Genomic DNA, 19,761 nt, shown 5'->3' with positions numbered 1-19,761 from the left:
AGATGCGAGGGATCCGTGATAGAAAATGACTGTTTTTCATGCTAACAAAGAAAAAGTTAATATTGGCAGATATATCGGTAATCGGGAAATTTATCAGTATCGGACCCAAATAACCTGTATTGGCCGGGCTCTAATTGTAACTATCTCTCACTGTCACCTGTCAGGCTGCTCACTGCAGCTGGGAGTGTAACTAACTCTCACTGGGACACTGGCGGTCACCCTACCCGTCAGGCTGCCCTGGCACTGCAGCTGGCACTCCTCCTGGGTGGTGAAGCGGTTGGCGTTGCCCCCGCAGCCGCTGTAGATGAAGGGCCGACAGGCGGACACCCGGGGGTTGTGGTACCAGCGCAGGGTGAAGCGGGAGCAGGTGCCCTCCTCCAGGGGCAGGTGGCAGGGGTCTCCTGGGGGGAAACAGAGGAGGGAAGGGGGTGAGTGACAGGTGGGGGAGCCAGTCCTCAGATCAATCCGCCTCACTGCTGTCCCTTCACAAACAGGGACTGGACGGCAAGCACAAGTGAAAATGAGACGAGTGGAGTTACAGACTGAACCGCACGAACACACACAACCCCCTCCCATGATGCAGGAGACAGCCCAGGATCGACAACACACACCATCATGTACAATGGCAGCAACTACAGCATCCCCGCCCCGGCCTCATGCAGAGTCTCTTTGGGGAGCGTCCACAGCGCAGCTACCACTTTGGCCAGTTATACCCACACTGTGCCATGCAACATATATAACACCACAACGACCTCCCAAAGCCAACACAACAACACAACAAGGCCCAGTTAGCACACCTGCCCCCCGACACACAGAGCCCGTCACCTGCCCGGCCACAGCGATCGCCTGCCACAGCCTGCTGGCCTGCCTGGTGTCCCAGGTGGTTTTCTGTAGCCCCTGCTAGAGCCCTGAGCGGACTGTGAGGGTGTGCGAGTGAGAGTGAGTCAATGAGTGTGAGTGTGTGTTTGAATGTATGCGTGTGTGTGTGTAAGTGTGTGGGGGGTCCCAGCATGCAGAGAGAGTGGGGGGGGGTTAACCCTGGTTGTGCCGGTGGTGTTACCTGCGCCAGGCAGCGCCCGCCTGCGCCGCACAGCCTCCTGAGGGTCAGTGGTGGTGCTGGTCTCACCTGAACAGACAACAAACACACACACATACAGACACATACACATTATTAACACTCACAAAATCTCATTAACGCACACTGCTCCTGTGACCACACACAACTGCTGCTCCATTACAACACACGGACAAACACATGCTACCACTGACACAGTGAGACAACGGTGAAACATGTGGAGCCACACGCAGAGACAGAGAGACAGACAGTCATGTAGACACAGAGACAGAGAGAGACAGAGAGACAGTGACACAAACACGGAGACAGAGAGACACCGATAGAGACAGACAGACAGTCGTGCACACGCAGGCAGGCGGGCAGGCAGGCAGCGCTGACCCTCAGTGAAACTGGTGGGGTACATCTCCTCCTCAGTGGGGTCGTCGTAGTTCTCCACAGAGTACACGTGCTCGTAGTCGGGGTCGTTGGTGTTCACCACCACGCGCAGCTCTCGGCCTGAAACACAGGGGGCGCCAGAGAGTCAGAGCCCGTCGCCCCATCGCCAGCCCTGCCGCCCCACACTGGCCCTCCGTCAGGCAGAGTCTCCACGGCTCAGAGAGGCCGTCCGTGTACTGGTCAGTCAGTCAGTGTGTCAGTGTGTCTGGGCAGCAGGACAGGATGGGCCAGGCTGAGCCCAATGGGAATCACAGAACTCAGTTACTGGACCCGTCTCTCTGCAGTATGGGCCCCCCTCCCACTGAGACAGCAACACAAGCCAGAGCAGGACCGGACACCAGCAGACCCCCCACTCACACCCCACACCCCCACACTCTCGCTGGCCCGGGGGCAGGGCGGGGGACAGCACACTCAACACAGATCCCGCAGATTGGAAAGGCCACACATCCCTCCTCAATAAAATGAGCAGCCACCCGGAAAAAAGCCACACAATGTGGATTTCGCTCTGGTCTGCCCAACGCCCAGCCCAGCACTCGCGCTCCCGTGCAAGATATAATTCAATCATCAGCGTTTCGGTTTGATTGTGGGCGTCTGGCCCCCCAGTGTCAACTAAAAGCCAAGCTGCGCGGAGGGTGTTCTCTGCTTCATGCTGGGTGTTTGTTTGTCTCTTTCTCTTTGGGGCCCTGGTGGGGTGTTATCTGACACAGTTGCCATATGGGAGCTGCTCACTTTTAATACACCATACCTGACTGTCACCAAAACAAAAAAACAACTTCCTGTTTGTCACCCTCAACACAGCTACTGCAACACTGCGTCAGCCATCGCCCACCCAGAGCCGCCCACCCCAGGGAGTCTGACCAGTGGGAAAAATCAAAACAGGGCAGAACAGCAAATGGAGGTGAGAGAGAGAAAAAGGGAGACAGAGAGAGAGGGAGGGAGTCTTGTGTGTTGTTGAATAATACTCTGCACCCTTGTCTTAAGCACCCTGTGTGGGTGGGGCTGCGTTTGTGATCAGAATGGCGAGGGGTGGGGTGGGGGGGCTGCAGCCGAAAGGCGTCTCCTACGTGGTGCGAGTTCCTTAATTGCCCGTTCCATACTACAATTAATTAAGGCAATTAAATGGGTTAATTGCACTGTTAATTAATTAATTGGATGTCAAATAAATGGGTGGACAGAGACGGACAGGCAGGCAAACGGAGGGACAAGGACGGACAGACAGGCAGACAGACTCACCCTCCTCCCCCGATCGAGAGAGCTGCAGCACAGGGATGGGCCGGGTGCGATAGGACTGGACAGGAGAGCGAGACGGGGAGTCTGGGACACCACCTGGGGGGTGGGGGGTATTGAGGAGGCACAGGGGGACATGGAGGGGGGAAGGGAGACACAGGGGAGAAAACAAGACAAACTCAGATCGTTAGTAGACAACACCACAAATGAGATGCAACGACAACACCACAACGTGTATGAAAACACAGGGAGAGGAGAGGAGGGGAGAGGAGAGGAGAGGAGTCACAAGAGTGTTTTGGACCCCAGGGTTGTGTTGTGGCATTTGGAACACAACAACGCAAAATGAGGACAACAACAGAACAGCACCGACAGGAGGCTCCTCTTTACACAAGCACTGGGGTGTGCTTGGGGAAGTGGGGGGTCTGGATCACACTGCCCAGTCATGATGAGCTGAAGCTGATTTCCTGGGATCCTTCAAGAAAACTTCTGGAAGAGATTCTGTCAGGATGTAGCTACTGAGACTGAGGGAGGGAGAGAGGGAGAGAGAAAGACTGAAGGAAGGAGTGGATGAGGGACTGAGAAAGCGAGAGGGAGGGAAAGAGCGAGTGAGAGACTGACGGAGTGAAGGAGAGAGTGAGGGAATCCATTTTTAATAAAGGGGTGACCAGGCCAGCTCAAACCAAAAGAAGATGCCAATTGGCCCCCCTCCCACCCTTTCTGCCCCTGCCCCCCGCCCTTGTCGACCCACACAAACCCCACTCTGACAACAGTGCGTCAGTAAGAGCGATACCCATGGTAACAGTGCTGTGTGTGGGTGGGTGTGTTTAGATTACACGTGTAGAACATTCGGACTGACTGTAGTGTGTGGATGATGTTACCCTTGTGTGTATGTAAGCGATTGTGTGTGTGTGTGTGTGTGTGTGTGTGTGTGTGTGTATGTGAGAGAGTGTTATTTCATATGCTCAAGTGTGTAGACACAGGGAAGAAGGAAAAGGAGAGGGAGGCGAGGAACAGAGAGAAGGAGCATTACTTTCTGACACCGCAGTCTCTGCTCTCAGGGCATCAAAGATCTGCAGGTTGCTCCTGTAATCTCCTGAAGCACAAGGAGACACAGCCCTGATCACACAGCTCAGCTGGGCTCTCTGAGCCCCTTCACTTCGCCACTCACAGCGTATCCTTCCTGCACTCGTAAGTTATTAAAACTAGGATGCGGGACTTGTATTCTACATGCACAGTATTGTAACACTTTGGGGTTTCCGGGGACTCGAACCCTATTCTTCCACGCCACCCTGCATCGACCTACCGCATCACTAAAAGGCCCCACAGTGTTACACTGGTGTCAGAGTGGGATGCCGAACTTGCGACAGGGGCAGGAGGACAGAACGGTGTACCATGCCTGGAGTGATCAGTCTCCAGGAGGAGATGAAGGAGCAGCAATAAATAAAAAAATAAAAAAAATAAAAAATAAACAAAACACACACAAATTACCTAATAGATACAAGTACTGTTGGACAGACCTTGCTAACCAGGGCTGACTGATTCTCACTTTTGCACAGGAAACAGGCTGTATGGAAGAGGCAGTTGTGTAATGGTGTGTACTTACCCCCGCAGGCTGCAACACAAACAAACCAAAAAAGCACAGCGTTACAACAAATCACACACAAATCACACACAACACAACTGCAGACTACACTCGCAGTGCGTCTGTCTGTGTGTGTACAGAACCGAGTTTTCTTTCTCTGTTTTTAGACACTAGTAGAAATCTGTCATCTGTATGTCTGTCTCTTTCTGAGCACATCGGTGTCTGAAGATGGTGTTGTCTGCCTACATCTGTATGTCTCTGTGTGTCTCTGTGTGTGCGTGCGTCTGTGTGTGTGTCTGTGTGTGTGCGCGTGTGTCTGTGTGTGTGTGTCTCTGTGTGTGTCTGTGTGTGTATCTGTGCGCATGTGTTTGTGTGTGTGTGTTTGTGTGTGTCTGTGTGCGTGTGTGTCTGTCTGTGCGTCTCTGTGTGTGTGTGTGTGTGCGTGTGTCTGTGTGTCTGTGTGTCTGTGCGTGTGTGCGTGTCACTCACCACAGTGCTGGCTCATCTCAGAGCGGACATATGTGCGAATCTCATCCTCCTGGAAAAGACGAGAGGGCAGAAAGCGCCAGAGTCACATTCACTGTGAGAACGCCGAGAGAGAGAGGAAGGGAGAGAGAGAGAGAGAGGGCGTGAGAGAGAGAGAAAGATGGAGAAAGAGAGAAGGAGAGAGAGACAGAGAGAAGTACACACAGATTACTCAAACTCACCGTCATGCCTGGGTTCCCTTTGTCCCCCTTGATGCCATCGGGGCCGAGCTCCCCCTGCAACACAGAGACCCGTGAGCACAGAGCCCCCCCCACACACAGCCAGGGTCTGTACCCCCGTGAGTGTACAGTGTGTGTAGTTTTTTTTATAGTGTATGTGTACAGTGTGTGTGTGAATGTGTGTACAGTATGTGTATAGTGTGTGTAGTTTTTTTATAGTGTATGTGTACAGTGTGTAGTTTTTTATAGTGTGTATACTGTGTGTGTGTGCTGTGTGTATACAGTGTGTGTGTGTACAGTATGTGTGTTTGTACAGTATGTGTGTGTACAGTATTTGTATACTGTGTATACACTGTGCACAGTATGTATACACAGACTCACCGGCTCCCCTCTCTCCCCTGGGATGCCCGGGACCCCTCGGGGGCCGATGGTGGAGGGCCCTGTGGGGCCGCGCTCCCCCTGCAGGGTTAGGAGAAACACTGTCACACAACATGATCCCCTGGATCACAACAGTGACAACACACAGCTGTCCTCAGAGCCACTGCTGTCTATCAGCACAGTGCAGAGCAGCGCCACAACAGCGGCCTGAGCAGCAGGGGGGCAGGAATATGTGAAGCATGACCTACACGGACCTACACAACAGTCAGCCCAGAACACAGGTGCTGTGGGGCAATAGTGCAGTACCGCACCCGGGGGGGGCAGGTGACATTACCTTCTGTCCCTGCAGCCCCTCTGGTCCTCTGATGCCGCCTGGGCCCTGAGAGCCAGTCATCCCTGGTGGGCCATCGTTCCCCGGGGGGCCGGGGGGACCAGGGACCCCAGGAGGGCCCTGCAGAGAGAGGGAGAGAGAGAATGAGAGGACTGGAGATAGAGAGACAGAACAGAGGGGTGAGGGAAGGGGAAGGAGAGATCAAGTTCACATTCATGAGAGGGGGAGAGTGTGGAACAGAGGGACAAGAGGAAGGACAGTGGCAGTGATGGCAGGAGTGTGGAGTGGTCAGCGAGGAGGTCCGGGGTCACTCACCCTCTCTCCCTTTTCACCCTGAGCTCCTTTGGGCCCCTGCAGTCCGTCAAAGCCCCGGTCACCCTGGAGACACAGGACAGATTAAACAGGGACACGCAGATTCTGTATACACACACACACACGCACACGCACATGCACACACATTCTCTCTCTCTCTCTCTCTCTCTCTCCCCACTTTCTTACCTTGGGACCAATCAGACCTTCTTTCCCAGGTGCGCCCACCACTCCTGGGACTCCCAGATCTCCCTGGGTGAGGAAGACACACACAGACATGCAGATGGACACAAGGACAGACAGAGAGAGTCAGAGACAGAGAGACACGGACAGACAGAGGGTCAGTTACACACACAAGAGCGCAGTAGAGGTGCTTACACTTTGCACCACACACCACCCTGTTAAACAGAGGAAAACACACTGAATTTAATTTAAAAAAAAACTCAAATATATATTCTGACAGGCTTAACGAGACTCATTACATGCCTATTATTAGAGATGTTTACATTGTGATGGATGCCGTGTGGCCGTGATGACAGCCTGAGCAGACCCAACTGTAATGCAATTACACAGCCCCGCCAGCCCGAGCTCGTTAATCAGTTTAATTAATGACTGTGGCCCTCGTGAACGGCTGACTCATGCTGCCTGAAAACAGGGCCCTGCAGGTCGGATACACAGGGGGACACCAATCACGGCCCCCTTTGCCCCTCTCTCTCCCACCCTGTAATAGGAAGATGACAAAAAGAGAGGAAGAGAGATCCTCAGCCCTTACCTGCTCTCCCTTCCTGCCAGGCAGCCCACTTCGCCCAGGAATACCAGCATCTCCCTGGAGAGAGAACACAGCACAGCGTTAACACAGCACAGAGCACAAACACACACACCACACAGCATTAACACAGAGCAGAGAACTAACACACACAGCACAGAGCACTAACACACACAGCACAAAGCACTAACACACACAGCACACAGCGTTAACACAGAGCACTTACACACACACCACACAGCGTTAACACAGAGCACTAACACACACACCACACAGCGTTAACACAGAGCACAGAGCACTAACACACACACCACACAGCGTTAACACAGAGCACAGAGCACTAACACACACACCACACAGTGTTAACACAGAGCACTTACACACACACCACACTGTTAACACAGAGCACTAACACACACACCACACAGCGTTAACACAGAGCACTAACACACACCACACAGCGTTAACACTGAGCACAGAGCACTAACACACACATCACAGAGCACTAACACACACACCACACAGCGTTAACACAGAGCACTTACACACACACCACACTGTTAACACAGAGCACTAACACACACACCACACAGCGTTAACACAGAGCACTAACACACACACACCACACAGCGTTAACACAGAGCACTAACACACACACCACACAGCATTAACAGAGCACAGAGCACTAACACACACACCACACAGCATTAACACAGAGCAGAGAACTAACACACACAGCACAGAGCACTAACACACACACCACACAGCGTTAACACAGAGCACTAACACACACACCACACAGCGTTAACACAGAGCACTAACACACACACCACACAGCGTTAACACAGAGCACTAACACACACACCACACAGCGTTAACACAGAGCACAGAGCACTAACACACACACCACACAGCGTTAACACAGAGCACAGAGCACTAACACACACACCACAGTGTTAACACAGAGCACTAACACACACACCACACAGCGTTAACACAGAGCATAGAGCACTAACACACACACCACACAGCGTTAACACAGAGCACTAACACACACACCACACAGCGTTAACACAGAGCACAGAGCACTAACACACACACCACACAGCGTTAACACAGAGCACAGAGCACTAACACACACACCACACAGTGTTAACACAGAGCACTAACACACACACCACACAGCGAAACACAGAGCACTAACACACACACCACACAGCATTAACACAGAGCACTTACACACACACCACACAGCATTAACACAGAGCACAGAGCACTAACACACACACCACACAGTGTTAACACAGAGCACTTACACACACACCACACTGTTAACACAGAGCACTAACACACACACCACACAGCGTTAACACAGAGCACTAACACACACCACACAGCGTTAACACTGAGCACAGAGCACTAACACACACATCACAGAGCACTAACACACACACCACACAGCGTTAACACAGAGCACAGAGCACTAACACACACACCACACAGCGTTAACACAGAGCACTTACACACACACCACACTGTTAACACAGAGCACTAACACACACACCACACAGCGTTAACACTGAGCACTAACACACACAGCACAGAGCACTAACACACACACCACACAGCGTTAACACAGAGCACAGAGCACTAACACACACACCACACAGCGTTAACACAGAGCACTAACACACACACCACACAGCGTTAACAGAGCATTAACACACACAGCACAGAGCACTAACACACACACACACACCACACAGCGTTAATACAGAGCACAGAGCACTAACAAACACACCACACAGCATTAACACAGAGCAGAGAACTAACACACACAGCACAGAGCACTAACACACACACCACACAGTGTTAACACAGAGCACTAACACACACACCACACAGCGTTAACACAGAGCACTTACACACACACCACACTGTTAACACAGAGCACTAACACACACACACCACACAGCGTTAACACAGAGCACTAACACACACACCACACAGCGTTAACACTGAGCACTAACACACACACCACACAGCATTAACAGAGCACAGAGCACTAACACACACACCACACAGCGTTAACACAGAGCACAGAGCACTAACACACACAGCACAGAGCACTAACACACACCACACAGTGTTAACACAGAGCACTAACACACACACCACACAGCATTAACAAACACCACACAGCGTTAACACAGAGCACTAACACACACACCACACAGCGTTAACACAGAGCACTAACACACACACCACACAGCGTTAACACAGAGCACTAACACACACACCACACAGCATTAACACAGAGCACTAACACACACAGCATAGAGCACTAACACACACACCACACAGTGTTAACAGAGCACAGAGCACTAACACACACACCACAGAGCGTTAACAGAGCATTAACACACACAGCATAGAGCACTAACACACACACCACACAGTGTTAACAGAGCACAGAGCACTAACACACACACCACACAGCGTTAACAGAGCACTAACACACACACCACACAGCGTTAACACAGAGCACAGAGCACTAACACACACACCACACAGCGTTAACACAGAGCACTAACACACACACCACACAGCGTTAACACAGAGCACTAACACACACACCACACAGCATTAACAGAGCACAGAGCACTAACACACACACCACACAGCGTTAACACAGAGCACTAACACACACACCACACAGCGTTAACACAGAGCACTAACACACACACCACACAGCGTTAACACAGAGCACTAACACACACACCACACAGCATTAACAGAGCACAGAGCACTAACACACACCACACAGCATTAACAGAGCACAGAGCACTAACACACACACCACACAGCGTTAACACAGAGCACAGAGCACTAACACACACACACCAGTGTTAACACAGAGCACTAACACACACACCACACAGCGTTAACACAGAGCACTAACACACACACCACACAGCGTTAACACAGAGCACTAACACACACACCACACAGCATTAACACACACCACACAGTGTTAACACAGAGCACTAACACACACACCACACAACGTTAACAGAGCACAGAGCACTAACACACACACCACACAGCATTAACAGAGCACAGAGCACTAACACACACACCACACAGCGTTAACACAGAGCACAGAGCACTAACACACACACACACCACAGTGTTAACACAGAGCACTAACACACACACCACACAGCGTTAACACAGAGCACTAACACACACACCACACAGCATTAACACACACCACACAGTGTTAACACAGAGCACTAACACACACACCACACAGCGTTAACACAGAGCACTTACACACACACCACACTGTTAACACAGAGCACTAACACACACACCACACAGCGTTAACACAGAGCACTAACACACACACACCACACAGCGTTAACACAGAGCACTAACACACACACCACACAGCATTAACAGAGCACAGAGCACTAACACACACACCACACAGCGTTAACACAGAGCACAGAGCACTAACACACACACCACACAGCATTAACACAGAGCAGAGAACTAACACACAGCACAGAGCACTAACACACACCACACAGTGTTAACAGAGCACTAACACACACACCACACAGCATTAACACAGAGCACTAACACACACACCACACAGCGTTAACACAGAGCACTAACACACACACCACACAGCGTTAACACAGAGCACTTACACACACACCACACAGTGTTAACAGAGCACTTACACACACACCACACAGTGTTAACACAGAGCACTTACACACACACCACACTGTTAACACAGAGCACTAACACACACACACCACACAGTGTTAACACAGAGCACTAACACACACACCACACTGTTAACATAGAGCACTAACACACACACCACACAGCGTTAACAGAGCATTAACACACACAGCACAGAGCACTAACACACACACACACATTATTGATGGACATCAAACAAGTACGATGGGTCGAATGGCCTCCTCTCGTTTATAAACTTTCTTATGTTATGTCTCTCACCTTCTCCCCCTTCGCCCCGTCGCTCCCACATGATCCCTTCGGTCCCCGGTCTCCCTGCAACACAGCCACACAGACAGGGGGTCAGTCAGTTGGTCATCATCGAGTCACATTAAACACAGACAGGTAGAGTAGAGATTGATTTTAAAATTCATACAAATACTATATACACACAATTACAGACAGACAAAAACACACACGCACACCTGCACTCATGCACACATGCACACACAGACCTTGGTTCCTCGCAGCCCCATGATGCCCGGCTCCCCCTTCTCGCCCCTCAGCCCCGGAACCCCATCCTTCCCTGGTTCTCCCTGTAGAGAGCAGTTTCACAATTCACAGGTTAAGCAGGCAGTCAGTGTGTGTGTCTGGAGAAACACACGCTGTGAGAGTCACAGGTCAGTGATCTGTAAAACTGTGTCTCACCGTCTCTCCTGGGACCCCTGGCTGCCCAGCTTCGCCCTGGAGAGAGAGACATGCTCAGAACGACACAGGGCAACACACAATAACACACAGCAAGAGTTCTGCAATGGCCAAATCAATCCTCTGACCTGAATCCAATTGAGCAGCATTTCACTTGCTGAAAGCAAAACTGAAGGCAAAACGCCCCAAGAACAAGCAGGAACTAAAGACACTGCAGTGCAGGCCTGGCAGAGCATCACCAGGGAAGAAACCCAGCATCTGGTGATGTCTATGGGTTCAGACTTCAGGCAGTCATTGACTGCAAAGGATTTGCAACCAAGTATTGAAACTCACAATTTAATTCATGATTATGTCAGTTTGTCCAAATACGATTGAGCCCCTAAAATTAGGGGGACCACATATAAAACTGGGTGTAATTCCTACACCGTTCACCCAATTTGGATGTAACTGCCCTCAAATTAAAGATGAATGTCTACACTTAAAGCACATCCTGATTGTTTCCCTTCAAATCCATTGTGGTGGCAATCAGAGCCAAAAGGATGACAATTGTGTCACTGTCCAAATATTTATGGACCTAACTGTGTGTATATATATATATATATATATATATATATATATATATATATATATATATATATATATATATATAATTATTATTTTAATACTTAAAATAATAAAATGTTGCTGTCTGTGTTTTTGTGTATTTAAAATCTTAGGGAAGCAGTAGTGAGATGAGAATGAGAACTGAAACACACAGGCGCTCATTAACGAGCTCATTAAGAGAGCGGTGACCATTAGCAGAGGGGCTTCACCTTCTGCCCACCGGGACCCCGGGCTCCCTGGAAACCCACTGATCCCCTCTCCCCAGACTCGCCCTTCGGACCCTGCCGGGAAACACAACACAACCAGTTAAACGCACACTCACTTCAACGCACTGAGCTCAACACTCTCACTTCAACGCACTGAGCTCAACACTCTCACTTTAATGCACTGAGCTCAACACTCTCCCTTCAACGCACTGAGCTCAACACTCTCACTTCAACACACTGAGCTCAACACTCACCTCAACGCACTGGGCTCTACCCTTTCACTTCAATAGACACACTACATTCTCTCATACTCACTTGCTTACACACACACACACACAATCCTATACACACTAACACACATTTACTCTACACACACTCACTTACACATATACAATCCACACAGACACACACGTACATACACATGTACTCATACACCTTCACGCTGTTATCACACTCCTTCTGCACAAACACATGATCACAAACTGATACAGATGCAAACACACACAAAGTCTTGAGCATGAAAATCAATCTTTAAATTGTCAGTTGTGAAGGTGTGTTCATAGCCTGTGGAATCCCAGGAAGTCTGTTCCTGACAGGGTGTCATTCAGATAACTTTGCTGTGTTGTGCGGAGTGCCACTCCATCGCCATCTGTCACAGGGAGGCGTCCGCTGGTCCCAGCTGCTCACGGCTCACACGCTCACAAACACACAGCACTAATTAATTAAGAGCTCAGTGCAGGGGCTCGTTAAGGCAGTGTCTCCCCCCCCAGTGATGAAAGAGCGAGAGAGAGAGAGATAAGAGAAGAAGAGAGAGTGACGAGACAGTGAGAGAGAGACAGAAGACAGATGAAGAGAGAGGAAGAGAGGAGAGAGCGAGTGGTGAGAGAGTAAGAGAGAGATGAGAGAGTACGAGATAGAGACAGAGTGACGAGGGGCTCTGTGCATCACTGGCTGTAGGTTATGAATGGAGTCTCTTTCAAGTCAAGTAGGAAGAACGATTAAACAAGAGCTTAATGAATAGCCCGTATACTGAATTCAATTAAAACACACACGTACCACACACTCTCTCACACAGAGACACTCTCTCACACACACACACACACACACACACACACAAATAAATACCAAATGACATGGCACACGAGCTAGTAACAGTAACAGCTATAGTGTGCACAGTATCGCCCCCCCCCTTCTTACCTGCTGTCCAGCCGGCCCCTCCTCTCCCTTCAGACCCTTCTCCCCCTGTACGCCCTTCGGCCCGCGCTCGCCCTGCGACACAGACACCCCAGGTCACACAACACACGACACACACCTCACAGTGGTCTACTGTAGTAATGGAGTCAAGTGTTAAAGTCACACCGTGCAGGAGAGTAACACAGTGGTATAACGGTACAGCAGGGGCACTACAGTATCATACAGACACAGACACACTGGGAGACAATGAGACGGGATGGGACACGCTGGGAGTGGAAGGGGACAGGCAGAGAGCGACAGGGACACATTTGGACACCAGTGGACAGATCTTTGGCAGGCACTGGGAGGACCTGGGACAGGAATGGTTGAGCAGAGAGATCTGAGAGGAGGCAGGCACAGTGCGTCAGCACACTCACGTTCTCTCCCTTGTTGCCTTTGGGTCCTGAAGGTCCGCTGACAGATACGGTGTCACCCTGCATTAGAGACACACACACATACACACACGGACACGGATGAACACACACACATACAGACACACAAAGAGAGACTCTCCATTACTGCTCTTCAGAAACCCCCCCACCACCTCCCACACTCCCCCAAGTCACTGTCACTCCTTGTCGGGTGTTGGCGGGGGGGGATCGATCAGAGAGTCAAATGACCCCCACACCCCCGGGCAGACTGTCTGCACGATCAGCTGAACAGTCACACAGATCAGCACTGTCAGGAAGACGCACAGAGAGAGACACAGAGACACACAGAGTCAGAAAGAGATACCAACCTTGTCTCCTTTGTCTCCCATCGGCCCAATGTCCCCCTGAAACAGCAGAAAGAGTGAGAGAGAGATCAGAACGGACACATGCCCAAGGCACAGGCCCTCGGGGGGGGCGCTCGGTGACAAAATGAACAAATGCAAAAAACGACTGCAGTGATGGGTGGGTGGAGGGATGAACTCCGATGCCCTCACCTTCTCTCCCCTCTCTCCTCGGTTCCCCAGCGGACCCTGAAAAACACACACCAGGTGACTGGCACAGCGCACGGGAGTGAGGATGCAGCACACAGTCACAGCAACGCAGTGTAGTAAATGTGAACCAGTGTTGTAATATAGGAGTAAGGTAGTAAGGTACTACAGTATCATAGTAATACGGTACTTACGGGGGACCCTCTCTCTCCATCCTGCCCCGGCCGGCCCTCTTCTCCCTGCAGATGCACAGAAACGCACACACACACGCACACATACACACACACAGACCACACACGCACACACACACATACACACACATACACACACGCACACACAGACCACACACGCACACACACATTTCACATTAAATCGCTGAATCACCGCCATTACTCACACCGATACCAATTATGAAAGTCTTTTTTTAATCTGGTCTCAAGTTGATATCTGCTTCAAGACGACTGAAATTCAAATGAAACCCAAGACTAGAACAAAAAGCAATTAAACAAATGGGTTTGAATATGAATGACTCCCACTCCCCACCTCTCCCTCTCCATCTATCTATCTCTCTATCCTTCCACAGGTGCTGGGGAAGCGTGAGAAGCAGTGAGCTATTCTGACAGGTTTTCTATTTTAATACCTAAGCCTACGTATCTATCTGCACACTCTGCCAGTCTCTCAAAAAACTCTGCCTTTTGGGGTTAGTCAATTAATCAATCAGAAGCGAATCAAGCAGATAACGAGCCTACCCGGGGGCCCTGGTCTCCTCTCTCTCCACGTGGCCCGGGCAGCCCCACGCCCACTTCTCCCTGGGGGGTGAACAGACAGACAGACAGACAGACAGACAAGACAGCAGACAGAGAAGAATGACTGACAGGGAAGGTCAGTGTCCTTGCAGGCACGGCCTCAGGGGACAAGCATCAGAGTTGTGGAGCTCTGAGCACGGCCTGATGCTGATGGAGTTACCAAAAACATGTGTGTGCAGTGTGTTTAGTGTGTGTGTGTGTGTGTGTGTGTGTGTGTGTGTGTGAACACTGCCCTCCAAAATATATACCTTTTCCATTATTGTTACAAATGAAGGTATTTACATGTATTTATGATAGAGTACATTATATAAACTACAAGAGCAGACAATCATGTCTTTGAATGGGCACTATGGCAGTGAGGTGTCATCACGAATACGAGCTGATGGAAAGGGTCACGACCCCCATTGTGTACTGCAAACACACACTCACTCTCTCTCTCTCTCTCTCTCTCACCTTGTCTCCTTTGAGCCCAGGTGTTCCTGGCGTGCCCTGCAAGAGAAACAGCGAATGGAGTTACAGCTGTCCCGCATTGGACCGCTCAGCCCTGGCACTCCCATCAGTGCATCACAGTGGGACAGTGCATTTCTGTTTTTATGACTGATTCATTCTATTTATTTGCTGGTGGGTTTTGTGCCGTTTGGGTGTTTGAGGTGCTGACAGGCGGACGATGGGTGTTGGAGAATGCAGTGATGTCACAGAGCGCAGCCGGGCCGGGGCGGATCCAGTTCCAGGGTGAGAGCCTCAGGGCTATTCCTACTCGGGACCTTAATTGCTTAATTTGAGTAGGTATCAGCATAAGAAGGCAGTACATCCGTGTTTCACTCTGACCAATCGCTGGCTGAGAGGCATCTGCCAAACCTGCAGGGGGCCGTTACAGAGAGTGTGGTCAGTGGTCAGTGGTCAGTGAGTTGGGGGTCACTCACCGCCAGTCCAGGGGGGCCGGGGGGGCCTGGCTGTCCTGAATTTCCGTCACGCCCGGGGAATCCCGGAAGGCCCTACAGACAGACACACAGACACACATTTACACTCTCTCTGTCCTCACCCCTCTCCCTCTGACGCTCCCTGCCTTTCTTACCCGCCTTCTGTCCTTCCCCTCTTCCCTTCTCTCCAGCCTGCCCTCCCTCCACCCCCCCTCTCCTCCTCTCTCACCCTCTCTCCGAGGGGTCCGGGTGGCCCAGGCTGACCAGTCTCTCCACGCAGCCCTGCCTGCCCAGGAGTCCCTGCGATGCCTTGGGGTCCTGGGGGGCCAGACAGTCCAGGCTGCCCTGGATCTCCCTGGGGAAAGAAAACACAAACACAAAACTCACACACAGTTCGAGCCACCTGACCCAGCCCCCTGACAGCTGCAACTGCGCAATCCATTCTGCAAGCTGAACAGCGCGTCAGCGATGCTAACGATTGTAGTGCAGGGCGTGTGAGAGGGGAATGTGTGCGTGTTTATGGGTAAGTGTGCGCGTGTGCACAGTGCGTCTATTGTGCGTGTACATGCGAGCATGTGTTAATGCATATTGTGTGTGTACACGAGTTTGTGTATCTGTGAGTGTGTGTGTGCAAGTGTGTGTTACTGTGTATGTGTGTGTGTGTTTGTGTTTTAGTGTGTGAGAGACTATTCTGGCCTGTTGTGTATGCTATACAAGCCTCACCTTCAGCCCCTGGGGTCCCTGCTGACCTGGGGGTCCCAGCTGCCCCACTCCAGTCTCCCCCTGCAAAACACATACAGCATCACACAAGCCTGGTCACAATACAAATCACATCTTAAGACAACACCAGCTCATTTCAGAAAGATCAACACATGGTTACAACTGGCAGTGTCACACAATTTCAACACCAAAACAGTGTAATACAAATCATAACACAACACAACACCCAGGAAAAACATTACTCATGACACAGCAGAATAACTCAGTCACAACACTGCACTCTCTCTCTCTCCCTCTCTCACACACACACACAGACACACACTCTCACGCTCACTGTCTCTCTCTCTCACACACACACACACACACACACACACACACACACACACACACAGACACTCCACACACCACAGTGCAACACTGACCTTGTCTCCCTTGACTCCCGCATGTCCCTTTGCTCCCTGTCAGACAGACACAAGCTCGTTAGCATTAATTAACACCAAGTCCCCTCGTTAAGATACAATTGATTTCATAATTGGAAAAAGTGACTCACATCCTCTCCTGGCTCTCCGTCCTCTCCTGGGTCTCCCTGAAACAGACAGACAGAATCAGACAGATACACGGACAGACAGACAGACCAAACACCAAAGGAATAAATGATCATTAAAATACATGGTAATTAATTATGTCAATATTACAATTAGAGATGTCGTTCTCACCCTCTCTCCTTTGTTTCCAAACGATCCTTTATCCCCCTTGTCGCCCTGATCAAGACAAAATCATTACATTAATAAATTAATGGACTTCAACTAGAACTGGGTCTCCCCACCCCTCTGAGTGGAACAGAGTGCGAGAGACACAGGCCTCTTAAAGCCTCACCTGCTGTCCAGGGGGTCCCCTCTCTCCTGATGACCCCGGCAGGATGGAACCTGGTGACCCCTGGAAGAGACGCAGAGAGACATGGCGAGACGCACATAGACACAAATAGATGATACACAGATGAACGGACAGACACACATATAGATGGACAGACATACGGAAAGTAATGGAAGCTGTCAATGCACTGATTAAATTAGTACTATTATTATTGGTACTGCTCCTGTTATTACTGCTACTTCTATTACGGCTCCTGTTATTACTGCCTGCATCTGTTACTTCCATTACTGATCCTGCTACTTCTATTACTGATCGTGCACCTGTTATTACTGCTCCTGCTATTAGTGCTTCTGCTCCTAATATTACTGCTCCTGTTCTTACTCCCCATGTTCTTATTGCCCCTGCTCCTGTTACTACTGCTAATGGTATTACTACTCCTGTCACTGTTATTACTGCTCCTGCACCTGCTATTACTGCTCCTGTTAATGTTATTACTGTATATGTTATTACTGCTACTGCTCCTGTTACAACTGCTAATGTTATTACTACTCCTGTCACTGTTATTACTGCTCCTGCTACTGTTATTACTGCTCCTGTTATTACTGCTACTGCACATTCACAAACACACTGCAGTCTTCATGGCCTCTAATGGGTTTAATATTTAACAGTGCCGACGGATTATTTTCTGTCTTTCGCAGTGAATGTGCCCCACCTCACCTTCTCACCCTTCTGTCCCTGGGGCCCGGAGACCGACTGCAGAGAGAGAGAAAGAGAAAGAGGGAATTTCACTGCCAGCCCTTAGTGCTGTTTTCTGTGGAGAGTGTGAGAGTGTGCAAGTGTGTATGTATGTGTGTCAGTGTGAAATTGTGTGCGTGTTAACGCATATCGGAGTGGTTGCTAACACTCCTGATCCCAGCCTCAGTCTCACCTCTCCAGGCAAGCCACTGTCCCCTTGCACTCCCTTCAGCCCTGGGGGGCCAGCTGGCCCAGTGACACCCTGAGAGAGAGAGGGAGAGAGAGAGAGGCAGACAAGTCAGGTGTGCAGTTTAAAACATGTTTGCAGACATTAATACACCTACAATTGCAGACACACTCACACACACACTCTCACACTCCAATTCTGAGTCTGTACTGATAACACAACCTCTCCCCCCCCTTCCTCCTTTCTTCTCCTCCCTGTGTCTTTTTCCCCATCTCTCTCTCTCTCTCACCAGTTTTCCAGGCAGTCCTGGCTCCCCGTCTTTCCCCGGCACTCCATCTCTCCCTGGAACGCCAGGCTTCCCCGACTCGCCCTGTGGAGACCACACACACTGAACACACCTGGGGTACTAAACACACCGGGAGCACTGAACACACACACTGAACACAGGTCAACACTTCACACACAATCAATACAGCCTGTTCAATCAGCAAGACCACCTCCAGTCTGTGCAGTGCGGTATAGCCTCTCAGTGCACGTGCAGCTCAACCCAGGGGGCACACACACGGCTACTGAGACAACAGGGGCCTGTACTCACCACCTGGCCAGGTAACCCGGGGGGACCCTGAGGACCCTGAGGAGAGAAAGAGAGAGAGAGAGAGGAGAGGGCAAAGAAGGAGGAGGATCAATCAGTTTTCAAAAAAATCAGTTATAAGACAGTCGCTGAAATTCAGAACACCAAATAAGGGCCCGGGGCTCAGACACTGATCTGCTGAAAAATCAGAGCCACAAGCATAGGAGCTTCACCGCCCTCCCACGGTACAGTCATGAATAAAGTCACAATCACAGACAACAGTGTCTCAGAATTGCGCTGTCCAGCTCTCGCTCTGAGTTGGGGTGCTCAGATCAGTGGGTCAATGCCAGCACTCACACACCCGCCCTGCCAGACCAGTGACTTACTGCAGTTCCTGGTGGACCTGGAGGACCTGGTAATCCCATGTTGCCCTGGGGGCCTTGCAGTCCCTGGAGCAGGAAAAGAAGAAAAACATCTGTTAGGATGAGTGCCACTCTACACCCAGAGAGTTCTACGGTTCTGAATTCCATCGGCCCACCAGATGCCAAACCTAAGCACACACGGTGATAACCGGGAATAATCTCCACCGGGGGGCCAAGCCGCAGGTCAGCTCACCTGGATCCCTATGCCTGGCTCTCCCTGGTTCCCCTGCAGAGAGACGAGAGGGAGGTGTGGTCAGAGCAGCACACAAGAAACTGGGTTCGGTATGAGCGCAGGACA

The 19,761-nt window shown here is 50.7% G+C and overlaps 1 protein-coding gene across 1 annotated transcript in view; it reads right to left on the bottom strand.

The window, feature by feature from the left end:
* col7a1 (collagen, type VII, alpha 1) overlaps positions 1–19,761 on the bottom strand; it is a 71,646-nt gene that overhangs the window by 4,527 nt on the left and 47,358 nt on the right. Inside the window, exons 92-127 of the mRNA XM_066699554.1 lie at positions 19,657–19,689; positions 19,428–19,490; positions 19,066–19,101; positions 18,760–18,840; positions 18,477–18,545; positions 18,266–18,301; positions 17,552–17,611; positions 17,392–17,436; positions 17,226–17,261; positions 17,098–17,133; positions 16,679–16,738; positions 16,185–16,310; positions 15,959–16,030; positions 15,489–15,524; positions 14,979–15,038; positions 14,424–14,468; positions 14,236–14,271; positions 14,050–14,085; positions 13,688–13,744; positions 13,275–13,346; positions 12,081–12,152; positions 11,272–11,307; positions 11,079–11,159; positions 10,846–10,899; positions 6,814–6,867; positions 6,231–6,293; positions 6,048–6,110; positions 5,736–5,852; positions 5,405–5,482; positions 5,027–5,080; positions 4,809–4,857; positions 4,225–4,349; positions 2,744–2,915; positions 1,454–1,570; positions 1,061–1,126; positions 225–401 (exon numbers count right to left, since the gene is read on the bottom strand). Of these exons, the coding sequence (XP_066555651.1) occupies positions 225–401; positions 1,061–1,126; positions 1,454–1,570; positions 2,744–2,915; positions 4,225–4,349; positions 4,809–4,857; positions 5,027–5,080; positions 5,405–5,482; positions 5,736–5,852; positions 6,048–6,110; positions 6,231–6,293; positions 6,814–6,867; positions 10,846–10,899; positions 11,079–11,159; positions 11,272–11,307; positions 12,081–12,152; positions 13,275–13,346; positions 13,688–13,744; positions 14,050–14,085; positions 14,236–14,271; positions 14,424–14,468; positions 14,979–15,038; positions 15,489–15,524; positions 15,959–16,030; positions 16,185–16,310; positions 16,679–16,738; positions 17,098–17,133; positions 17,226–17,261; positions 17,392–17,436; positions 17,552–17,611; positions 18,266–18,301; positions 18,477–18,545; positions 18,760–18,840; positions 19,066–19,101; positions 19,428–19,490; positions 19,657–19,689 (2,473 nt within the window). The remainder of the gene's footprint in view (positions 1–224; positions 402–1,060; positions 1,127–1,453; positions 1,571–2,743; positions 2,916–4,224; positions 4,350–4,808; positions 4,858–5,026; positions 5,081–5,404; positions 5,483–5,735; positions 5,853–6,047; positions 6,111–6,230; positions 6,294–6,813; positions 6,868–10,845; positions 10,900–11,078; positions 11,160–11,271; positions 11,308–12,080; positions 12,153–13,274; positions 13,347–13,687; positions 13,745–14,049; positions 14,086–14,235; positions 14,272–14,423; positions 14,469–14,978; positions 15,039–15,488; positions 15,525–15,958; positions 16,031–16,184; positions 16,311–16,678; positions 16,739–17,097; positions 17,134–17,225; positions 17,262–17,391; positions 17,437–17,551; positions 17,612–18,265; positions 18,302–18,476; positions 18,546–18,759; positions 18,841–19,065; positions 19,102–19,427; positions 19,491–19,656; positions 19,690–19,761) is intronic.

This window comes from Amia ocellicauda, chromosome 3 (assembly GCF_036373705.1).
Source record: "Amia ocellicauda isolate fAmiCal2 chromosome 3, fAmiCal2.hap1, whole genome shotgun sequence".
Lineage (NCBI taxonomy): Eukaryota > Metazoa > Chordata > Actinopteri > Amiiformes > Amiidae > Amia > Amia ocellicauda.
This window is presented reverse-complemented; position numbering and strand designations above follow the sequence as displayed.